Genomic DNA, 23,006 nt, shown 5'->3' on the forward strand with positions numbered 1-23,006 from the left:
TTCCATTGCGACATCAGGTTTAAGGGCTTCAAACCGACTGCAGCCCTTCTCTCACGAGGAATTTCCAACACTGAAGGCTGCTGGGGAACAGGACAAGGCTGGCAAGGAAAGAAGCGCCTTCGATCCGTCGTATGGGCCCGGACCAAGCCTCCGCCCCCAGAGTGAGTCCCATGGACATAGCTGTGGTGGCACAAACATGTACTCCAGTTCAAAAGGAATCCACATGCCTTTAAATGATGAATAGTGGAGCAGCCTCACAGCATAGTTGCTAATAAGTGCCGTGGGAAAATATTGTGCACATACTTTAAAAAACTGAATACACTGCAATTTCACCTTCTAACTCCTTAGACACAGGCTTGTTTTCTCAATTTTGTTTTCCTCTTGTCTTTCCAGATGTGACAAGTTGGAGGGAGGGTGGTGGGAGGAACCTTGTGCCCTCATCCCTGCCAGCAGGCCTGCCCTCAGATTCTGAGGGCAAGGCCAGCGGCGTAGCTGAGACTGGGAGCCCCCCTCCACCTCTTCCCCCCTCTGCCGCCCTCTCTGCCTCTATGATCAGTCCCACCCCTGCCACCATTGTCAGCGCCCCTCCAGTCCTAGAGCCCAAGGAGCCCTCTCTGCGCCCTGCCCAGCCCCTCCGCAGGCCCACCCCCCCTGCCCTGAACCATCACCAGCTCCACCACCCTACCACCACCACCACCTACCACGACATGCTGCCTGCCTTCGTAAGTAGCACAATACTACTCTTAATTTATTTTCACTTTGACACCTTAATGCAAGGTTCTGTTCTGACTGTACACTTTTTGTCTATTGGTTTTCAGATGTGCACCAAAGAGACTCGTGATGCTCCCGGCACTGCTGAACACACTGGCCCTGTCACTGTGGTCGCCCCAGTTCGCTTTGACAACCGGCCCACCTTCAGACAGCCCTACCCCAACATCAACCAAGAGCCTGTCAAGTAAGTTGTCACCTGCATATGCCTACTGTCTGGAAGCAATGCTCAGTTAAAATAATGAAAGATTAAATAGATAATACAATTGAAGATTCTGTGAATTCTTTTGTTTTCTTTGCAAAAATAATCGCAGATCTCTCACCTCCCCATGTTCCTATTCTCCTTGTAGTGGTGAGGTTAGGAGAGAAGAAAACCGCTTCATCCGTGGGCCCTCTCGCAACCCCTCTTCCAGACCCATCCGTCGGCCCGGTGACAGACCCCCTCGTCCGGCCATCATCAACCCAGAGGACCTGAAGGATCTGGACGAGCTGGACAACGACTGTGAAGACGGCTGGGCAGGTGGGGGGGCTTTCTGTTATCGCATCATACAAAGACTGAAACAGCATTTCTGTGCATGTGCCGCAGCGGAACTAGATTGACCCTGATAAAAATGTTGCTCTCTTACCATTCCAGGTATCCATGAAGAAGTGGATTATGGCGAGAAACTCAAGTTCAGTGACGATGAGGAGGAGCACGCCGAAAAGAACAAGCTGTGGTGAAATTACCCCCACCCCCTTTGTGTTTGTGACTGAATAGAATATTGTTGGTGTTATTTCTATAGTTTTAAGAGCAGTGACCTTGTAGCAGTGACTGATTGTGAGCTCTATCTCTGACCCAGGGCTGAATGGGAGAACCAGCGTCGCGAGCACCAGTTGTCGCTGAGCTCAGGAGAGGGGGCGTACCCCCAGGAGGGCCCTGAGGAGGAGGCTTACCTGGCCTTCCAGGAGCAGATGGCCCACAGGAAGACCAACAGCAGGTTCCCCTCTGGAGAACCACAGGTAAGGTCGTACCTGAGTCCACTATGCCTCAGACTGCTACCCTTGCCTGGTTCCCCTATCCTTCAATACCACTGATCTCTGAAGTTTTGAGTTTAAAGAAATATGGCAGAAGCCTGTCCAGTCATTTCACCTATCAGTGGTCATGAAGTCTTCAGACAATGCACATGACTATTATCAATAACCCTTGATTGAAATAAGACTCAACAAATCGCCTTGTAGTGATTTAAAATGTGAATGTTTAATTACAACTTCCAGGGTAAAAATGCAGAAGCACATATGGAGATATGGTGGAGGTCACTAAGATTAACTAATGTTTAGGCATTAACTTCTTCGGGGTAGGGGGCAGTGTTTGGATGACTGAGGTGCCCAAAGTAAACTGCCTGTTACTCAGGCCCAGAAGCTAGGATATGCATTTAATTGGTTATTATTGGATAGAAAGTTTTTAAACTGTTCAAATAATGTCTGAGTATAACAGAACTGATTTGGCAGGCAAAAACCCGAGGAGAATCCATCCGGAATTTTTTTTTTGAGCTCACGACTCATTATAATGGCTGTCTATGGGAATATAAAAGAAATACCTCCCAGATTGCAGTTCTTAGGGCTTCCAGCAGATGTCAACAGTCTTTAGAAAGAGTTTCAGGCTTGTTTATTGGAAAATGAGCTAGAATTTGTCGTTTTTGTAAGTGGCTCCCATTTTGGCTGTAGTGTTGTGGCGCACATGGATGAGGGCGCGCACTTTGTTATTTATCTCGGTAATGAACATACTATTCTCTGTCTTAAATTTGATCGTTTATTTACATATTAGGGTACCTGAGGATTGATTAGAAACGTTGTTTGACTTGTTTGGACAAAGTTTATTGGTCACTTTTGGGATTAATTTGTATGCATTTTGAACGAGGGAAACCGGTGGATTACTGAGTCAAGCGCGCCAACTAAACTGACTTTTTGGGATATAAAGAAGGACTTTATTGAACAAAAGGACCATTTGTGATGTAGCTGGGACCCTTTGGATTGCAAACAGAGGAAGATATTCAAAGGTAAGTGATTTATTTTATTGCTATTTCTGACTTTCACTGCTTGGTTGGAAAATGTATGTAATACTTTTGTACGCGGGGCGCTGTCCTCAGATAATCGCATGATGTGCTTTATTTTGACTAACTTTATTTTGACTAACTTCACTAGGGTAGGGGGCACTATTTTCACTTCCGGATGAAAAGCGTGCACAAAGTTAACTGCCTGCTACTCAGGCCCAGTAGCTAGGATATGCATATAATTGGTAGATTTGGATAGAAAACACTATAGTTTCCAAAACTGTTAAAATAATGTCTGTGAGTATAACAGAACTAATTTGGCAGGACGTGGGATTTTTTTATGTTTGTAGTTTTCTATTGAATGCCATTACAATATCCATTGATTTAGGACTCAAATTGCACTTCTTATGGCTTCCACTAGATGTCAGTAGTCTTAAGAAATTGTTTCATGCTTGTATTCTGAAAAATGAGAGAGTAAGACTACTCTGAATGAGTGGACCCTACAGTGTCCCAGAGGTTTTTCATGCGCTCGACTGAGAGCGCGCCTTTCTTGTTTACCTTTTATACTGACAACGTTATTGTCCGGTTGAAATATTATAAATTATTTCGGCTAAAAACAACCTGAGGATTGATTATAGACATCGTTTGACATGTTTCTACGAACTTTACGGATACTATTTGGATTTTTCGTCTGCCTGTTGTGACTGCGTTTGAGCCTGTGGATTACTGAACAAAACGCGCAAGGTTTTTTGGATATCAACAGGGACTTTATCGAAACAAAACAAACATTTTATTGAGTAAATGGGAGTCTTGTGAGTGCAACCATATGAAGGTCATCAAAGGTAAGTGATTAATTTTATCGCTATTTCTGACTTGTGTAACTCCTCTACTTGGCTGGTAACTGTTTGTAATGATTTGTCTAATGGGCGCTGTTCTCAAATAATCGCATGGTATGTTTTTGCCTTAAAGCCTTTTTGAAATCTGAGACCGTGGTTGGATTAACAAGAAGTTAATCTTTAAATCGATGTATAACACTTGTATGTTTTATGAATTTTTATGAGTATTTCTGTTTTTGAATTTGGCGCTCTGCAATTTCACTGGATGTTGGCCAGGTGGGACGCTAGTGTCCCACGTACCCTAGTGAGGTTAACAAGAAGTTAAGCTTTTAAACGATGCAAGACACTTGTATTTTCATGAATGTTTAATATTACGAATTTGTGTTTTGAATTTCGCGCTCTGCAATTTCACAGGATGTTGGCCAGGTGGGACGGTAACGGTAGACGGTAGCACCTATCCCAAAGAGGTTAAAGCATAAAGAGTACATACACCTGTAGGAAGAGAACAATTTTAGTCACATTTAAATGCGTGTGTCTTAAGTCCATTGTACACAACCCATGTAGTCCCCACATTAACACCCGAACCCTCCTCTGTGGCGTCTCTAGGCCCAGCAGAAGAGCTCCGGGCCTGGCATGGCCCACCAGGGTGAACCCCTGGACGACCAGGAGGAGCGCCAGGGCCCTGCTCGGGCCAAGTTTGTATCACCGGAACTCTCGGAGGCAGTGGAGAGAGCTCGTCGGCGCAGGGAGGAGGAGGAGAGACGCGCCCGTGAGGAGAGACTCGCCGCCTGCGCCGAGAAGCTCAAGAGGCTAGACGAGAGGTTTGGGAAGACGGAGAGACAGTTGTCAAGGTCTGAGGATGGAGTGAAGGATGCAGAGAGCAAGGAGGCAGCACTGTCTCCTGGGAGAGAGAGCAAAACCCACCAGGAGAGCTGGCAATATGGCACGAAAGGTAACACCAAACTGCCATTAGTGTTTGTTTAGTAAACATTTATTTATTCAGAATGATCAGTTGAAAATACTAACTTGCAATTCTCAGTCATAGTGTGCACTTACCGTTGAAATTGAGCATTTTACTGAATAGCTATTACTGAATGACTTGTAGGAAACAAACAGGGTTGCCAGGTCTAACTAAAATTTCTAGCCCAATGGCATCTGAACCTGCCCACAAGGCCTGAAAACTAGGCCCCCAAAAATGTTTGCCACGAGAGTTGCCAAATTTATCCAATAAACTCCTTTCCCATAATGTTATTGAGCGAATTAAGAAGGAATATCGATGTCATTTTTAATGATGTAGGTTAAGAAGCAAATTTCGGTTTTCCATCAAAAATAATTATTGCGAATTTAAGAATATATTGCAAGGGAAAATATGAATTGCCCTTATTAATCTCTCCAGATCATTTTCCATCAATGGATGTCGATTTAACTTGTTTTGACTGCTATGATTAAGCAATAAGGCCAGAGGAGGTGTGGTATATGACCAATATACCAAGGCTAAAGGCTGTTCTTAGGACATAAGATTAGTTCACATTAGAATGCAGTCTACTTTAAACCACCTCCTGAGTGAATTTATCCAAAGAGCTCTAGTGCTCCTGAAGTAGTTTTCTAATGCTTTGTCGCTGTTATATCAGTTTTAGCGCGTTAGAAGGTTTTATGGAAAAGGTCGTCTCCGTAATGACCAATCTACAACTGGTAAAAAGTTGTCATGACGTGTGCGCATGCTGCTGTCTCCGTGACTCAACTGCCTCTGCTGCAGCACTCTCTCAACCTGTGCTCTCAACACACACACACCCCTTCGGCCCTCCCCTTCTCCACCATTCACTCGCTCAATAACAGCTTGCTCACTGCCTGATAGTCAGCAGCAGCAGGTCACAGTGAAATGTATATATTTTTTAAGAGAAATACCATGGTGGCCGCTGTACAATTTAGAAGTAGCCCAAAAACCTGCCACCCGTGACAAATACATTTTCACCTGTGACACCGTTTTCAAAGTAGTACAATTTGGCTTGAAAACTGCAAACATGGCAACACTGGAAACATGGGTAGCTATGTAAAAGTAGGATTATAACCCTCTCCTCTCCTGTCCCAGACACTGAGTGTCCCTTGGAGCACTCCCCCGGCCAGCAGGACTACAGGGAAGAGGGCACCTTGGGCTTCTCCCCCTACCGCATTGAGGACGATGGCGGGGCTGATCCCACTTCTCCCCTGCCCGACTACACAAACCACCAGGCCTCCAAGCCCCTCCCGCCCCGCTTCCAAAAGCAGCAGCAGGTGAGCCGACCGGCCGACGCCATCTAATGCTTTCCCAGCAGCCCCTTCCCTCCAGCCCCAAAAATCCTTATCCCCTCCCTAATTCCTGGGTGGATTAGCGGCTTGAGAAAGGCCCGTCAGAGTTCACAGGAGCAGGTGTTTTCCGTAACGACAATCGTTGGGTATTATGAAGGGGGCCAACGGGTGTGTTTTGTTTTATTCTGTTGTGTAGTGTTTTAATGAGATCTGTGGTGGATGCACAGCAATGGGCTATTGACAAAACAGGAAATAACCACTCGCTGCATATAGTACACTTCTTTAAATGCATTTGGTCACTTTTTTTTATGTGAGGTGAATAATTGTACCAGTGTGTGAACATAATGGGTTCATGCTCTGTCATCCCTCCCCCTCTCAGGACCAAGTGTATAAAATGCAGCACTGGCAGCAGCAGCAGTCTGGCCACCCCGCCCCCTCTGGCTCCAGCCACCCCCCGAGGGGGTACTACCCCCCACACATGCTGGGCTTTGACCCCCGCTGGATGATGATGCCCCCTTTCTTGGACCCCCGCATGGCCCAGGGCCGCTCCCCCGTGGACTACTACCCCAACGCTGTCCACTCTTCAGGTGAGACCTGAGAAAATAGTATTGTTTTACTAAAGGGAATGATGAATTTCCTGATTTGATTTCTTAATTCACTTTTTTAGTTTAGTGGCATCATTGTCAAACTTTATAGATTGATATGGATCTCCAAATAATCATGCATCTGTATCATCTCTAACTGTAGAATACCACCTCTGTGTTTGCATAGGAATGATGAAATCGATGATGCAGCCAGACCACCTGAACAGCCCAGGGTCCGCCTCTGACGATGGCTGCCATCCCAGCATGCATCAAGAGAGGAGGGCCCCCTCCACCGAGCCCTACCCCGTGTGGAACCAAGATGGCTACCCCCCTCGCAGTTTCACCCCACCCTACCAGAGACAGCACGAGAGCTCAGACAGGAGCCAGCCAGACGACCGGAGTGACAGGACATGTTCACAGCAGGACTTGTACGAAGAGAGTGGCAACGAGTGCCTTGACCACCCATCTGGTGACCTCTCCCATCAGGCCTACCACCAGAGCAAAGATCCCGACAGGGATCACGACCAAGGCCTGCTCTCCTCAGCCCCGAGCCGGCCCCAGCAGCCGCATGCAGACAGCGACTACCCCAAACAGGAGCCCAAAGACAGGTACCTGAAGGACGGCACTGAACCCTGTGATGAAGTTTTTGACACCTCCAAGGAAAAGGTTTTTGACTCAGACTTCCATAGGCGAGATGGAGGCCAGAAGAAGGAAGTTGGTGTTGGTGGTCAGAACCAGTGGTCTGATCCTGGCTCCAGCTCCCCTGCCAGCAGTGTAAGCCAGCCCTCTGAGACTGGCGGTAGGACCCTGACCCGTAGGACCGGTCCCATCAAGAAGCCTGTGCTAAAGGCCCTCAAAGTGGAGGACAAGGAGAACGAGAAGCCCAAAGTGGAGGCTGAGGAGAAGGTAGTCCCTTACCGCCTGGAAAAGGAGGTGCTCACCAACGTATATGACCTGAAGAAAGACAACCAACCCCTAGTAAGTAACAGACGCTCGGCCTCGCCTGCTATCGAGAAGCAGCCAGAAGAGAAGCAACAACCACCAGCTCCTGCTAAAATAGAGCGGCCAGCCAGTATCCACAGTGAGGATTTGCCGAAGGAGAACAGCTGGGACAGCGGAAAGAGCCAGTCCTCCAGAGACAGCCAGGAGAGCAGGGAGCCTGGTGCACCACGACGCAACAACTGGATCTTCATCGATGAGGAGCAGGCCTTTGCCGGAGCCAGGGGAACGGGTAGAGGTCGGAGCCGTGGCGGCTTCAGGGAGTTCAGTTCCAGAGGAGACCGTGGTGGCCGGGGAGGCCGAGAGAACCCCAGAGGTGGCTACAACAACAATATCAACAGCAGGGACGCCGCTGGAACCCAGAGACCAGGCAGAGGCAGAGGACTGCCCAGGGACTTTGTCAAGGTGGAGGACCTGCAGAGGGGGAAGCCGAGGAGGCGCAACGTCAGCGAGACTCTGAGCGAGACCTCAGAGTACGAGGAGCTGCCCAAGCGGCGACGCCAGAAGGGCTCTGAAAACGGAGAGGGTGGCAGCTACCCAGAGCAGGGAGAGACCAGGAAGGCGGACCGAGACTCTTGGAGGTCCAACAAGGTGTACACGGAAGAACAGGCGGCCAGTGACGCCCGCGACAAGGCCAAAGCCAGCAGCAGGGGGTTCGGAGGCTTCGGCCGCTCGCTGCCTCCCAGACTCGATACTGGCAGGGGCTTCAACACCAGCCGAGGGTTCAACAATGGCTCCAGAGACATCTCCACCTGGAGGGGGCGGGGGACTCAGTTTGGCAGTGGCGGTGGGCCCATGCAGGAGAACGGCTACGGCTTGGGCACCGAGACCTATTCCAGGAGACCACCTGCAGAGCGTGAGCCCCTCAAATACACCCCCAAGTTTACTGGCTCTACCGGTTCCTTCATGGAGAACGGCGCTGAGGACCGCAGCGGGGAGGGCGAGTACTACATCGACAGCGACAACCCTGGACAACAGCCGTTGAGAAGACGGAGGCCACCGCGCCAGGACAAGCCCCCGCGTTTCCGCCGACTACGTCAAGAGAGGGAGCCCGGCAGCGGCCAGTGGACCAGCGATGAGTACATCAACGGATCAGAAGGATTCGCGAACCCCTGGCCAAGCCGCTCCAAGGAGGGAGGTAAAGAGGACGGCTGGTCCAGTGGCCACTACTCCGGAGGGGGGGGTAGGTCCGGTGGTCAGCACGGCCAGGCGGAGGACTGGGAGACTGGCTCAGAGAACAGCGACTTCAGCGACTGGAGGGAGAAGCGTGGTGGAGGGCAGCAGCAGCAGGCCCACGGGGGAGATGTGCACTCAGACTCAGGCCACGGAGATCCTGGGTCTGGAGAGAAGAGGGAGCTGGCCAAGAGGAGTTTCTCCAGCCAGCGCCCCCTGGTGGACCGGCAGAACAGGAAGGGTGAGGTGGATGGGAACAAGATGACACGCTCTTCAGAGAACCCTAACGCTCTGCCCTCCTGTAACAGGAACGACGGCTGGCAGAATGGAGGGTCCTCCAACCATAAGAGGTGAGTACTGTGCTAACTTTGGCTTATGCAACCTTGATGTGAGAACGTTCAACAAAACTGTTGATATTGTTTTGTCTTGACTTAATTGTTTCAAAATATTCTCAAGACATCAATATACTGGAGTTTCTAAAAACAAACCTTAGCAACACTTTCACACAATAATATGTTTTAAGTGGTAACACCTGACTCATGGAATGTCTCTCCCTGATTCCAGCAGGAGCCCAGAGGAGTCAGGCCCAGTCTACAATGTTGAGCAGTCTGAGGAGGGCCACAAGGCCAACGAACCCTCGGGGAAGAAGCTGGACAAGGAGCTGAAGCCCAGGTCTGTGAAGGGAGACCTGGCCAAACCACTGTCTCAGTACGACCTCAACAGCTACCCCAGTGAGTATGCCAGTCACCAACTTCATAGTAACACATACTTGAGTCAATTAAGCAAGGCTCAAATTAATTCTAAACCAGGGGTCTCAACCTGGTGGGCCAGATGACTGATTTAATGTGGCATACGTGTTTTTTCCAGTTGAGGGGGATTCTGGGGGTCCTAGTCTAGACGGGTTCCAAGACCTGTCCAAGAAACAGCTGCGGCGCCCACAGGAAGACGACAGAAGGAGAAAGGAACAAGGAGCTCCTGTAAGTTGACAGAACATTCAAATAAGCCTGATACATTTAAATAAAACTAACAATCAGCACAAGAGCTTTGGGTGTCTAGAGAATAGACCCAGTTTTGAGTAAAATCTAAAATAATTTCAAATAAAAGTTTATTTGTCACGTGCGCCGAATACTTACTTACAAGCTCTAACCAATAGTGCAAAAACGGTAGTAGGTGAACAATAGGTAAGTAATGAAATAAAACGACAGTAAAAAGATTGGCTATATACAGTAGAGGCTATAAAAGTAGCAAGGCTACATACAGTCACTGGTTAGTCAGGCTGATTGAGGTAGTATGTACATGTATATATGGTTAAAGTGACTATGCATATATGATGAACGGAGAGTAGCAGTAGCGTAAAATAGGGGTTGGTAGGTGTCCCGGTTAGCCAATGTGCGGGAGCACTGGTTGGTTGGCCCAATTGAGGTAGTATGTACATGAATGTATAGTTTAAGTGACTATGCATATATGATAAACAGAGTAGCAGCAGTGTAAAAAGAGGGTTGGGGGGGGGGACACACAATGCAAATAGTCAGGGTAGCCATTTGATTACCTGTTCAGGAATCTTATTGCTTTGGGGTAAAAACTGTTGAGAAGCCTTTTTGTCCTAGACTTGGCACTCCGGTACCGCTTGCCATGCGGTAGTAGAGAGAACAGTCTATGGCTGGGGTCTTTGACAATTTTTAGGGCTTTTCTCTGACATCGCCTGGTGTAGAGGTCCTGGATGGCAGGTAGCTTAACCCCAGTGATGTACTGGGCCGTACGCACTACCCGCTGTAGTGATTTGCGGTCAGAGGCCGAGCAATTGCCGTACCAGGCAGTGATGCAACCAGTGAGGATTCTCTCGATGTTGCAGCTGTAGAACCTTTTGAGGATCTCAGGACCCATGCCAAATCTTTTTAGTTTCCTGAGGGGGAATAGGCTTTGTCGTGCCCTCTTCATGACTGTCTTGGTGTGTTTGGACCATTCTAGTTTGTTGTTGATGTGGACACCAAGGAACTTGAAGCTCTCAACCTGCTCCACTACAGCCCCGTCAATGGGGGTGTACTCGGTCCTCCTTTTCCTGTCGTCCACAATCATCTCCTTAGTCTTGATTACGTTGAGGGATGGGTTGTTATTCTGGCACCACCCGGCCAGGTCTCTGACCTCCTCCCTATAGGCTGTCTTGACGTTGTCGGTGATCAGGCCTACCACTGTTGTGTTGTCTGCTAACTTAGTGATGGTGTTCGAGTCGTGCCTGGCCCTGCAGTCGTGGGTGAACAAGGAGTACAGGAGGGGACTGAGCACGCACCCCTGTGGAGCTCCAGTGTTGAGGATCAGCGTGGCAGATGTGTTGCTACCTACCCTCACCACCTGGGGGTGGCCTGTCAGGAAGTCCAGGATCCAGTTGCAGAGGGTGGTGTTTAGTCCCAGGATCCTTAGCTTATTGATGAGCTTTGAGGGCACTATGGTGTTGAACGCTGAGCTGTAGTCATTGAATAGCATTCTCACATAAGTGTTCCTTTTGTCCAGGTAGGAAAGGGCAGTGTGGAGTGCAATAGAGATTGCATCATCTGTGGATCTGTTGGGCCGGTATGAAAATTGGAGTGGGTCTCTGGTTTCTGCGTTAATGGTGTTGATGTGAGCCATTACCAACCTTTCAAAGCACTTTGTGGCTATGGATTTTAGTGCAACGGGTCTGTAGTCATTTAGGCAGGTTGCCTTTGTGTTCTTGGGCACAGGGACTATGGTGGTCTGCTTGAAACATGTTGGTATTACAGACTCAATCAGGGACATAATTGCTAATGGATTCATGCAAGCAGAGATATTTCTTTAACAACATAGTTTTTTCCTAAATATCTCAATCATATATTATGTTAAGTATAGTTGTACATGACTTGAGGTGCTGTGTTGTACTTAATCTATGGGAAAAAAACTATTCCTTTGCCTCACTGCAGGTTCCAGTAAAGAACAGACCGATCACCTCCAAGATGCCCCCGCGGTTTGCCAAGAAGCAGGGTGGCATGACCATTGATCAGCCAGAAGAGGGACTCTCTGCCAACAACCTGGGCACAGAAATCTGGGAGACTAACAGCTCAGGTAGGAGTAGGGGCAACACCCCAGCCTTCACACACCTCATCTTCCACCCCATCTGATAACTGTTTCCCATACTCAGCTTTTCCCTCCAAACTACATAGGAACATTCTTGTGTTGTCAACTGTATAACATAATACATTGGTTCTTACATTGTTCTATTCCTTCCCTCAGCTCTGTCAATACAGTCATCTGGAGGAGATTCGTGGACCAAGCAGGTCTCCTTCACAGGCAGCGAGCCCAACTCTGAGGATTCTGACGCGGGCCTTGAGCAGAGCAAGGAGCAGCACAAGCCTGGCCCCATCGGCAACGAACGTTCACTCAAACACCGCAAAGGCTCGGAGGGTGTGGAGCGTCTGGAGGGGAGGCCCATCACGCCCGTCAACGGCGTGGACCTCCACGTGGACACGGTGCTGCCCGTGCCACCCATCGAGTTTGGTGTCAGTGCCAAGGACTCTGACTTTAGTCTGCCACCCGGTTCCACCCCAGTGCCCGTGTCCAACCCTATCACCAAGCTGCAGGACGCCCTCGTCAGCAACGTGAGTGCAAATATACTGAGTTCAACTGGATTCCCATTGTCACCTCATGATTATAAGGTGGGCTATTAGTGCTACACTTGAAGTGGCTTGACAAGATAAATATCATAAATGAGATGTAAAATGGACAAAAGATGTCATTGGCTAGTTGTTGATGTGTTAATAACCTGTGTGTGTGTGTGTAGCCGGCCCTGACCCAGGCCATTCCCATGCTGCGTAGAGACCACCTACAGCCTGGCATCAACCTCAACCCCATCTCTTTCCCCAGTGCTGACCTCACACTCAAGGTACACACCCCACTGCCTCACACTCTCCACACTCCAGACATCTCTGTAAAAACACTAGTCTTGTTAAAGAAATGTAATTCTCAGTTACCGACCTGGCTAAGTAAAGGTTAGATCAAATAAACGTTAGTAAACACAAAAGATTTTGTGTAATTTCACCAATCATTTCTATCCCTTCGTCCCCTCTTAGATGGAGTCGGCCCGTAAGGCGTGGGAGAACTCCCAGTCTCTCCCCGAGCAGGGCTCTCCTGGTGGGGGTACCACTGGCGCCCAGCCCCCTTGCAGCGTGGGCTCCTCCAGCGGGGTGAGCTACAGCTCTTTCGGAGGGGTGTCCATGCCCATTGCCTCCGTGGCGCCTTCCATGTCCATGCAGGGTAAGAGGACACTCGCACATTAAACATTGACTATATTGCTATATTTGCCAAAAGACTATGCGTTGAATGAAATGTAAATCTGTGCATTATTATTATACTTTTGAAATAATAATTGTATTTCCGTCTCTGTAGGTAACCATGTCCCCCCGCTGTATCTGGACGGCCATGTCTTTCCCAGCCAGCCTCGTCTGGTGCCCCCAACCATGACCCAGCAGCAGAGCTACCAACAGGTACTACACTTACAAGTATAGGGTTTTACAGGATTTTATTCCAACTATTTTTCTTCTTTATATACACTACCGTTCAAAGTTTGGGGTCACTTGGAAATGTCCTTGTTTTTGAAAGAAAAGCACTTTTTTTTGTCCGTTTAAAATAACACCAAATTGATCAGAAATACAGTGTAGACATTGTTAATTTTGTAAATGACAATTGTAGCTGGAAACGGCTGATTTTTTTTTTTATGGAATATCTACATAGGCATACAGAGGCCCATTATCGGCAACTATTGTGTTCCAATGGCATGTTGTTTTAGCTAATAGGATTTTTTATGAATTTAGTTGCAAATTATGGTGGAAAATAAGTATTTGGTCACCTACAAACAAGCAAGATTTCTGGCTCTCACAGACGTGTAACTTCTTCAAGAGGCTGCTCTGTCCTCCACTCGTTACCTGTATTAATGGCACCTGTTTGAACTTGTTATCAGTATAAAAGACACCTGTCCACAACCTCAAACAGTCGCACTGCAAACTCCACTATGGCCAAGACCAAAGAGCTGTCAAAGGACACCAGAAACAAAATTGTAGACCTGCACCAGGCTGGGAAGACTGAATCTGCAATAGGTAAGCAGCTTGGTTTGAAGAAATCAACTGTGGGAGCAATTATTAGGAAATGGAAGACATACAAGACCACTGATAATCTCCCTCGATCTGGGGCTCCACGCAAGATCTCACCCCGTGGGGTCAAAATGATCACAAGAACGGTGAGCAAAAATCCCAGAACCACACGGGGGGACCTAGTGAATGACCTGCAGAGAGCTGGGACCAAAGTAACAAAGCCTACCATCAGTAACACACTACGCCGCCAGGGACTCAAATCCTGCAGTGCCAGACGTGTCCCCCTGCTTAAGCCAGTACATGTCCAGGCCCATCTGAAGTTTGCTAGAGAGCATTTGGATGATCCAGAAGAAGATTGGGAGAATGTCATATGGTCAGATGAAACCAAAATAGAACTTTTTGGTAAAAACTCAACTCGTCGTGTTTGGAGGACAGAGAATGCTGAGTTGCATCCAAAGAACACATCCAAAGAATTCCTCAAACATACATGTATTATACACCATTTTAAAGATAAACTTGTTGTTAATCCCACCACATTGTCCGATTTCAAAAAGGCTTTACGACAAAAGCATACCATGCGATTATGTTAGGTCAGTACCTAGTCACAAAAAAACACAGCCGTTTTTCCAGCCAAAGAGAGGAGTCACAAAAAGCAGAAATAGAGAAAATGAATTACTAACATTTGATGATCTTCATCAGATGACACTCATAGGACTTCATGTTACACAATACATGTATGTTTTGTTCGATAAAGTTAATATTTATATCCAAAAATCTCAGTTTACATTGGCACGTTATGTTCAGTAGTTCCAAAACATCCGGTGATTTTGCAGAGAGCCACATCAATTTACATAAATACTCATAATAAACATTGCTAAAAGATACAACTTATGCATGGAATTTTAGATCCACTTCCCCTTAATGCAACCGCTGTGTCAGATTAAAAATAAATGTATTATAATTTTTTTTTAAAGCACACCATGCAATAATCTGAGTACAGTGCTCAGACACTAAATCAAGCCATACAGATATCCGCCATGTTGTGGAGTCAACAGAAGCCAGAAATAGCATTATAAATTTTCACTTACCTTTGATGATCTTCATCAGAATGCATTCCCAGGAATTCCAGTTCGACAATAAATGTTTGTTTTGTTCGATGAAGTCCATCATTTATGTCCAAATACCTCCTTTTTGTTACCGCGTTTAGCCCAGTAATCCAAATTCATGAGGCGCCATCACTAGGTCCAGACGAAAAGTCAAAAAGTTCCGTTACAGTCCGTAGAAACATGTCAAACAATGTATAGAATCAATCTTTAGGATGTTTTTAACATAAATCTTCAATGTTCCAACCGTAGAATTCCTTTGTCTTCAGAAATGCAATGGAACGCATGTGAACGCGCGTCGTCAGCTCATGCCACTCTGGCAGACCTCTGACTCATTCAGCTCTCATTCCCCCCTCCTTCACAGTAGAAGCCTCAAACAAGGTTCTAAAGACTGTTCACATCTAGTGGAAGTCTTAGGAAGTGCAATATGACCCAATTTCCACTGTTTCTTGGATCGGCAAAGAGTTGAAAAACTACAAACCTCAGATTTCCCACTTCCTGGTTGGATTTTTTCTCTGGTTTTTGCCTGCCATATGAGTTTTGTTATACACAGACATCATTCAAACAGTTTTAGAAACTTCAGTGTTTTCTATCAAAATCTACTAATAATATGCATATCCTAGCATCTAGGCCTGAGTAGCAGGCAGTTTACTCTGGGCACGCTTTTCATCCGGGCGTGAAAATACTGCCCACTACCCCAAAGAAGTTAAATAGTACCCGCAAAACACAGGTGTCAACAGTGAAGCGGCGACTCCGGGATGCTGACCTTCTAGGCAGATTTCCTCTGTCCAGTGTCTGTGTTCTTTTGCCCATCTTAATCTTTTTTTTGTTCTTTTTTTTTTGGCCAGTCTGAGATATGGCTTTTTCTTTGCAACTCTGCCTAGAAGGCCAGCATCCTGGAGTCGCCTCTTCACTGTTGACGTTGAGACTTCTGTTTTGCAGGTACTATTTAATGATGCTGCCAGTTGAGGACTTGTGAGGTGTCTGTTTCCCAAACTAGACACTAATGTACTTGTCCTCTTGCTCAGTTGTGCACCGGGGCTTCCCACTCTTTCTATTCTGGTTAGAGACAGTTTGTGCTCTTCTGTGAAGGGAGTAGTACACAGAGTTGTAGGAGATCTTCAGTTTCGTGGCAATTTCTCGCATGGAATAGCCTTCATTTCTCAGAACATGAATAGACTGACGAGTTTCAGAAGAAAGTTCTTTGTTTCTGGCCATTTTGAGCCTGTAATCGAACCCACAAATGCTGATGCTCCAGATAATCAACTAGTCTAAAGAAGGACAGTTTTATTGCTTCTTTAATCAGGAAAACAGTTTTCAGCTGTGCTAACATAATTGCAGAAGGGTTTTCTAATGATCAATTAGCCTTTTGAAAGGATTAACTTGGATTAGCTAACACAACGTGCCATTGGAACACAGGAGTGATGGTTGCTGATAATGGGCCTCTGTACGCCTATGTAGATATTCCATAAAAAATCGGCCATTTCCAGCTACAATAATCATTTACAACATTTAGAATGTCTACACTGTGTTTCTGATCAATTTTATGTTATTTTAATGGGGGGAAAAATATGCTTTTCTTTCGAAAACAAGGACATTTCTAAGTGACCCCAAACTTTTAAACGGTAGTGTAAAAAAATAGATATATTTTGGGCAATAATCGGTACCTCCTGGATTTGGATTTTTTGTGATTACATGCCAAAAATGCTTGATTTTGCTGGGTGAATAATGACATTTTGCATGGCAATTTGTGATGATGTCCAATTTGTTATGAAAATGCGCTGTTGGGGGGGGGGGTAAACTGTAATATTATAATTCACTCCTTCCTGTGTGTCCACGCAGGCGGCGGCTGCCCAGCAGATCCCCATCTCCCTACACACCTCTCTGCAGGCCCAGCTCGGTCTCCGGGGAGGCCTTCCCGTCTCTCAGTCCCAGGAGATGTTCAACTCCATTCCCTCCTTCAGGTCCCAGGTGTACATGCATCCCAATCTGTCTCAGCCTAACCCCATGGTGCTGTCAGGCGGTGGCCCTCTGAAGGGGCCCTATTCGGCCTTCCCGGGCATGCAGCCATCAGACATGGTCAAGCCCCAGTCGGGCTCCCACTACCAGCCCATGAACGGCAGCCAGGCCATGGTCTATGACGGCCAGATGAACCAGGGCCCTGGCATGAGCTCCTCCCAGCTCATGGACTCCCAGCTCATCCAGGTAAGGGGAACAACTCTGTCAGTGGCACACTTAGTTTTAAGGAACAGTTTGCTTGGCTTCTAATGGAAACATACTCTCTTCATTCAATGTTTCAAAGGCACGAACAATGATCCTCCCTTTCTCTCTCGCTCCAGGTGACCATGCCCTTGCCGGGCTCCCAGCTGCGTTATGGCTCTGCCCAGCAGCACCTCATCCTGCCCCAATCCATCCAGCTCCAGCAGGGCCAGAACCTCTCCGTCGGAGCCGCCCGCAGGATGCTCCCCCCTGGCTCCCAGCCCCCTGTCATGACCGGAAGCAGAGAGGTGAGCTCCACAGACCCACCAAGTGTCCCTTCCAACAATGTTACAGCTTAACTACCCTAATGATTGGTAAATGTTAGCTCTAGGTTGGATTTGGAAACATTTCATGTATAAACAAACAAAAATGCACTTTGAATGTAGTGAAACCCATCCCTTTGAAATAGAAGGGATAGTTCACCTAAATTACAAAATTACTTGAATTTTTTGCAGAATTTCCCAATGTCTACTGGTCCGTATACTACTTACAAGGTAAGGAACAACTGTAGTGAATTTGTCATTTGGGTGAACTATCACTTTAATGCCACAACATTTCATAGATTGCACAACATTTCATAGATGGCATTGAGATGTTCTTACTTGTATATTTAATGGGGATGTTTGTTTGTTGTCCTTCTCCAGACCTCCCAGATGGAAATGAAAGGCTTCCAGTTCTCTGACAAGCCCAATCACTCCCAGGGCATGCCTGGAGGATACAACAGGTGAGCTGGAACAGCTAAATGTCACCCTGAAACTTATGTTGGATCACAAAACGTCTTCTCTTAGTTCATATCCTTATAAACGTGTTAATTTTATTGTAACATGCCACAGGATTCTACATGGTTCGCTGCCAGTAAAATGTTTAGACTTGTCAAGAAACTGACAGCACAGCTGCGTTTACTTTTAGTTTTCTTCTGGTTTGTCCAATATTTAATTAAACATTTAGTGATCATATAATGGCAATTGGAAGCTAATGGTAAATCTATCTTTTTCCCTCTCTCTCCCATCAGACCAGGGTCTGCCAGCCCCAGTGGGAAGCAGTCTGGCCCCGTGGGCCCTCTGCCTGGGCATTACACCCAGCAGGTACGACCCAACACAGTCATACACACATTAGGTACATACACGCACCTTGGTAGTACTAGTTACTGTTCACATTCTACAATCAACAACTAGGTCAACTGACAATCAAGGTCCTCGTGTGCACTTCACACACTTTCATACACACAAACACAATTTTACAGGCACTTTTACAGGCTCTTACAGTAGCAGGTACCCCCCACCCCACCACACACAAACGGTCCTGACACACAATCCCAGCTGCCCATACATACTCATATAGCCTCCCCCTCCCATTTCATTGGAAACAGAAGACCTCATCCATGCAGGCCGTTCAGCAGCGAGGCTGGGCTTGCAGTGGCCCTGGCCTGACCTGTAGTTGCTGCTACAGAGACCCGGCCACCGGCTGGTATGAGGCCCTGCTGTGCCCCCTACACGGCAAGGTTATAGAAACCTCAACTCAATCATTCTGCTTGTTCAAATCACTGTGATGTTGCACCATTTGAATGACTAATCAGTTTTGACATGCAGCTTCCCTGAACTGCTCTGGCACAATGGCCTCTCAAGACCTTAGTGTACGTTTGAGTCACGAGCATAAAGCAATTTGATGAAATGTCATTTTAGAATTCAGTCTGGAAAATATTTGTAGCTTTGCACACATCTCCGCAACCCCCTTAATATTTGCCTAAAGAAAAATAACCATGCATATATACTGAGACGTGTTGCCATGCTAACAGTGTGTGTGTGTTCCACCAGGTCCCCCCTCCCCAGGGCAGCATGGTTATGCACATGCGTCCCCCCACCACCGGCCCCTTTCCCACCCCCATCCAGAGACCTGTCATGCAGGTCAACAAGACAGTCATCATCCGCTCCCCCCCTTACCCCAATCCCGGGCGCGAGCCACCCCACTCCACCCCCCCCTCGGCCCCCGAGCCCACCGTCAAGGGGCCGGAGGATGGCATGAAGGTGAGCCACCCACTGTAAATATAGGTAATTCAATTTTTATCCATTTCGTTTTTTGTTTTTCTTCAATCCAATGTGCCAATGTATGAAATCAAAGCCATATATGGAGAGTTTGGTAGTTGATTATGACCTCAATTAATTTTGATTGGTTAAAATGTGTCGTGACGTCAATTACCACTGTCAGCACCTCAACTCTCCATGTCTGTTAAGAAGCAACTAGTGTCTAGCTGTCAAAGTTGCCCTGAACAGACTATATATGGCTCTGAAGGAACTCAACTGGATGCACTGCTATGAACTATTGTAATTAATAATGAACATATTGCGTCATAACCAGTAATATGGTACCTGAGGTAAAAATGTCTCATCACAAGATTAATTTGTCTTTAAACTTACCTAGGGAACTGTATTTAATCAAATGGTGCTCATAGACATAGGTAGCCTAATCTTGTAGGCACGTAGTATCATTTACTGGTATATTTGGATAGGGACAAGTACAAAGACATTGAACAAACAATCGTCCGATGCATTGCAGGAGTGTTTCTGGTTTATACTAATTTAACACCCGTCTCTAGATGGGCATTTATGGAAACAAAAGGAAAGAAATACGCAATCACACAATCACATATCAGTACATTATCACAATTAAATACACAAAGAAAATGTCATAGGCGATAAATAAATGCTGTAAATCAAATATACATATTTACCTCTAATATTTACAACTTGGATGTAAGAGGGTCATGTTGATAACACACAGCAAGCAGTTCATACATGAATGCTCTGGTGTTTCTTTTGAATGTGTTAAAATGTTACACAAATAATGTATTGATCTTCTCCTGTGCATATTACTTCTAGCAAAAAAAACTTATGCTTGATAATAGCTTTTTTTCTAATGGTGTCTAATTCTTGCTATTAGACCGTTTTTAAATTAGATTGTTTTAACAATTTCCCTCCTTGGTGACATTAGTGTTATTGTTTTGTTGTCCATTTGAAAATGATATGAAATGTTAACCTTGCGTTTCTCATGTGTGTGTTTTAGAGTAAAGCCCTGCGAAATGGGCACCAGCTGGTGGGTGAGGGGAAGGCACTGTCGTGGGGCCTGATGACCAGCAAAGTCCAGGAGTCCCTTCCCGGCTGGCAGGGCAAACCAGCACCATGCACCTGAGCCATCAAACCCCAGGCTGTCAAAGTGGAGGGCAAGGCATGGCAACGGACCTTCAACCTCCACCCAACCTGCCTCTGGAAGACACAACCCCTCTTTCGACCCACCTCCCAGCCTTCTATTGCCAACCCCCAGATCGGGCGCCAAACTAAGGAGCAGGCAGGCATACTGTACCAACTCCTCGAACTACCAGAACCGGACACTTATTATTATTAAACACCGTGTGTGTGTGTGTGTGTGTGTGTGTGTGTGTGTGTGTGTGTGTGTGTGTGTGTGTGTGTGTGTGTGTATAAGCAGACTCAAGGTTCTCCTTATTTATTAACATTGTCCTTTTTCGGGAGAAGAACGGTAACAAAAAATAAATAAATGCACGTTTTCTGTGTTGCTCTGCATCTGAAAAAGGAAACGAACAGCTCCTGCCGATAGTTCACTCCTAGTTCCCCCTGTTTTTGCCACACTACTTTTTTGGACTATTGCCCAGTAGAGGAGGCAGACACTTGACATGTCACCACAAGAAAGCAAATCTGTAAGCATAAAAAACAAACGTGTCCTTTTCCCTCACTTTTTGAAGAATTTTGCTGGTCGTTTTAATCTTCTTTTTTTTTTAAGTAAGTAATCATCGCCTGTTTGCTCTATTATTAAAGGACTTCAAAAACAGATTTTAAGGACATCATTGTGTGTAAACATGGAAAGGTGTGAATTGGGGCGTGTCGCCCTCAGAGCCCCCTGGGGTACTTCACACAGCTCGTGAACTGTGACAAAACTGCTTCGATTTTTAGAAAATGTTTCCGTTATTTTTTTAAAGGCTGTTTTTTGCTTTTGTTTTGTCTCCTATGTGTTTTGTAAACAGAAGCAAAAACTAGGACATTTTAGAGAAATCATCTTGCCTCATTTGAAGCTATCCTAGTGTTGATGCAGTGTGCATGTGATGTGCTGAATGTGTGTTAATCGTAGAGCCTGATCCAGGACCCTATCGCAACATTTCAAAAGACAGCGGAGACTGCTGCCGTAGTGTGAGGTTTTGATCAACCGAGCTGGCAAAAAATGTGGTTTATTCTATAGTGTTGGGGAGTGGGGGATATCTATAGTGTTTGGGAGTGACGACTGGCTTCATTGACTTACTGTACGATCTCAACAGCTGATTGAAATGTTGCTTTTTATTGCTATACTTTTGGTTGTAATGAGTTGCTGAAATCTGAATTCACATCTGATACATGTCAAGTGCTTTTATATTCCCGCTCCTATAGTGTTTTTGTTTTTGCTCCTAGAGCTATAAAACACTTCTGTTTTTTTTTTTAACACAACTCGATGGAAAGGTGGAGGGGTTAGTGAAGGAATGAGTAGGCACACCTCCCTAGTGAACATTCAGCACCATGTAAGGCCTCTGGGGTGGCGCTAGCAATAAACGCAGCCTAACTCTCAATCAGGGTCCAAATATCTATTTTTATGTTACAATTTCACGACAAAAGAGGGTGTTTAGAATTGCTTTATGAATTGATGTAGTTTCTTCGCATAGGTTTTTTGGTGAACGCTGCAGTTGTTTTGGGCTCTCTGAAGAAGGAAATATTAAAGCATTTGTTTTGTTAGAAAAATTATATGAACTGTTGGCATCTGTGATATTAAAAAAAAGGGCACTCATTTTGAAACTTACTATTCCAATGTCATAACTGGTTATAAATGTTTCTGCGTATTAATGATCCATGACACTACAAAATGTTCAGACTCATATTTTATGGCAGTGTTTCACTGACGTCTGTACATGATGCATACCTGTTCAACTATATTCAGAGTTACGGTCAGTTGGGGAGGGTGGGAGTCTAAAAACATATGTTTGATTCATATATTGTATCACTAATAAAAGGGTAAGTGTTTCAAAGGTCACTATGATGTTCTCACAGGGTGGACTGCTTTCACTTGTGGATTGGCTTATTGGACTTTGTAATGGCTTTTTGCCCATCTCTACTGTGCTTTTTGCTGTGACGACCCTGTCAGTTTTTGGACAGAGACTGGAAGGTGTACACTGAAACGTCTTATACACACCTGAGAAACTTCATTTGGTTTCCGCCTGCTCTCGTCTTCACTCATTACTGTACCTACACCAAGATATCATCCTGATGCTTTTTTTGTTGGTACTTTTAGGATACATATTTCATTTGTCAGAGGACCTGTGCACTCTGGAACTGATCACACGGTCTATTTATCGTACCTGATGTTTATCCTTTCAGATATGTGATCATATTCACCCTTTCCTTATTGAGAGAAAAAATAAAGCAGTTGTGCTTTTTCAAAACCCTTGTCCTTGTTAAATTTGTATTAAAGTATTTCAATTGGATGAGCAATGTATTGGCTTGTGTGGGGAATGAAAATCTATATATATACACTGCTCAAAAAAATAAAGGGAACACTTAAACAACACAATGTAACTCCAAGTCAATCACACTTCTGTGAAATCAAACTGTCCACTTAGGAAGCAACACTGATTGACAATAAATTTCACATGCTGTTGTGCAAATGGAATAGACAAAATGTGGAAATTTTAGGCAATTAGTAAGACACCCCTAAAAAAGGAATGGTTCTGCAGGTGGTGACCACACACCACTTCTCAGTTCCTATGCTTCCTGGCTGATGTTTTGGTCACTTTTGAATGCTGGCGGTGCTTTCACTCTAGTGGTAGCATGAGACGGAGTCT

The 23,006-nt window shown here is 46.0% G+C and overlaps 1 protein-coding gene across 11 annotated transcripts in view; it reads left to right on the plus strand.

Annotated features, from left to right (window-relative positions):
* The window catches only part of prrc2b (proline-rich coiled-coil 2B), a 37,284-nt gene extending 14,677 nt beyond the window's left edge, over nt 1–22,607 (plus strand). For 3 of the 11 annotated variants that reach the window (XM_055874410.1, XM_055874412.1, XM_055874411.1), the window contains exons 6-30: nt 18–161; nt 394–722; nt 819–955; nt 1,119–1,288; nt 1,403–1,484; nt 1,608–1,767; nt 4,241–4,586; nt 5,724–5,905; nt 6,300–6,507; nt 6,692–9,026; nt 9,241–9,407; nt 9,544–9,653; nt 11,610–11,751; nt 11,920–12,284; nt 12,467–12,568; nt 12,756–12,939; nt 13,072–13,169; nt 16,718–17,080; nt 17,215–17,382; nt 17,590–17,628; nt 17,779–17,858; nt 18,147–18,219; nt 18,504–18,635; nt 18,949–19,158; nt 20,195–22,607. In XM_055874410.1, coding sequence (XP_055730385.1) covers nt 18–161; nt 394–722; nt 819–955; nt 1,119–1,288; nt 1,403–1,484; nt 1,608–1,767; nt 4,241–4,586; nt 5,724–5,905; nt 6,300–6,507; nt 6,692–9,026; nt 9,241–9,407; nt 9,544–9,653; nt 11,610–11,751; nt 11,920–12,284; nt 12,467–12,568; nt 12,756–12,939; nt 13,072–13,169; nt 16,718–17,080; nt 17,215–17,382; nt 17,590–17,628; nt 17,779–17,858; nt 18,147–18,219; nt 18,504–18,635; nt 18,949–19,158; nt 20,195–20,320 — 6,452 coding nt within the window. In that variant the 3' untranslated portion in view covers nt 20,321–22,607. Of the gene's footprint in view, nt 1–17; nt 162–393; nt 723–818; nt 956–1,118; nt 1,289–1,402; nt 1,485–1,607; nt 1,768–4,240; nt 4,587–5,723; nt 5,906–6,299; nt 6,508–6,691; nt 9,027–9,240; nt 9,408–9,543; nt 9,654–11,609; nt 11,752–11,919; nt 12,285–12,466; nt 12,569–12,755; nt 12,940–13,071; nt 13,170–16,717; nt 17,081–17,214; nt 17,383–17,589; nt 17,629–17,778; nt 17,859–18,146; nt 18,220–18,503; nt 18,636–18,948; nt 19,183–20,194 lie in introns of those variants that run through there. The other 8 variants (XM_055874413.1, XM_055874415.1, XR_008753950.1 and 5 more) reach the window with 8 other exon arrangements.
* The last annotated feature ends 399 nt before the right edge of the window (nt 22,608–23,006 follow it).

Source organism: Salvelinus fontinalis, chromosome 21 (assembly GCF_029448725.1).
Source record: "Salvelinus fontinalis isolate EN_2023a chromosome 21, ASM2944872v1, whole genome shotgun sequence".
In the NCBI taxonomy this organism is placed as follows: Eukaryota; Metazoa; Chordata; class Actinopteri; order Salmoniformes; family Salmonidae; genus Salvelinus; species Salvelinus fontinalis.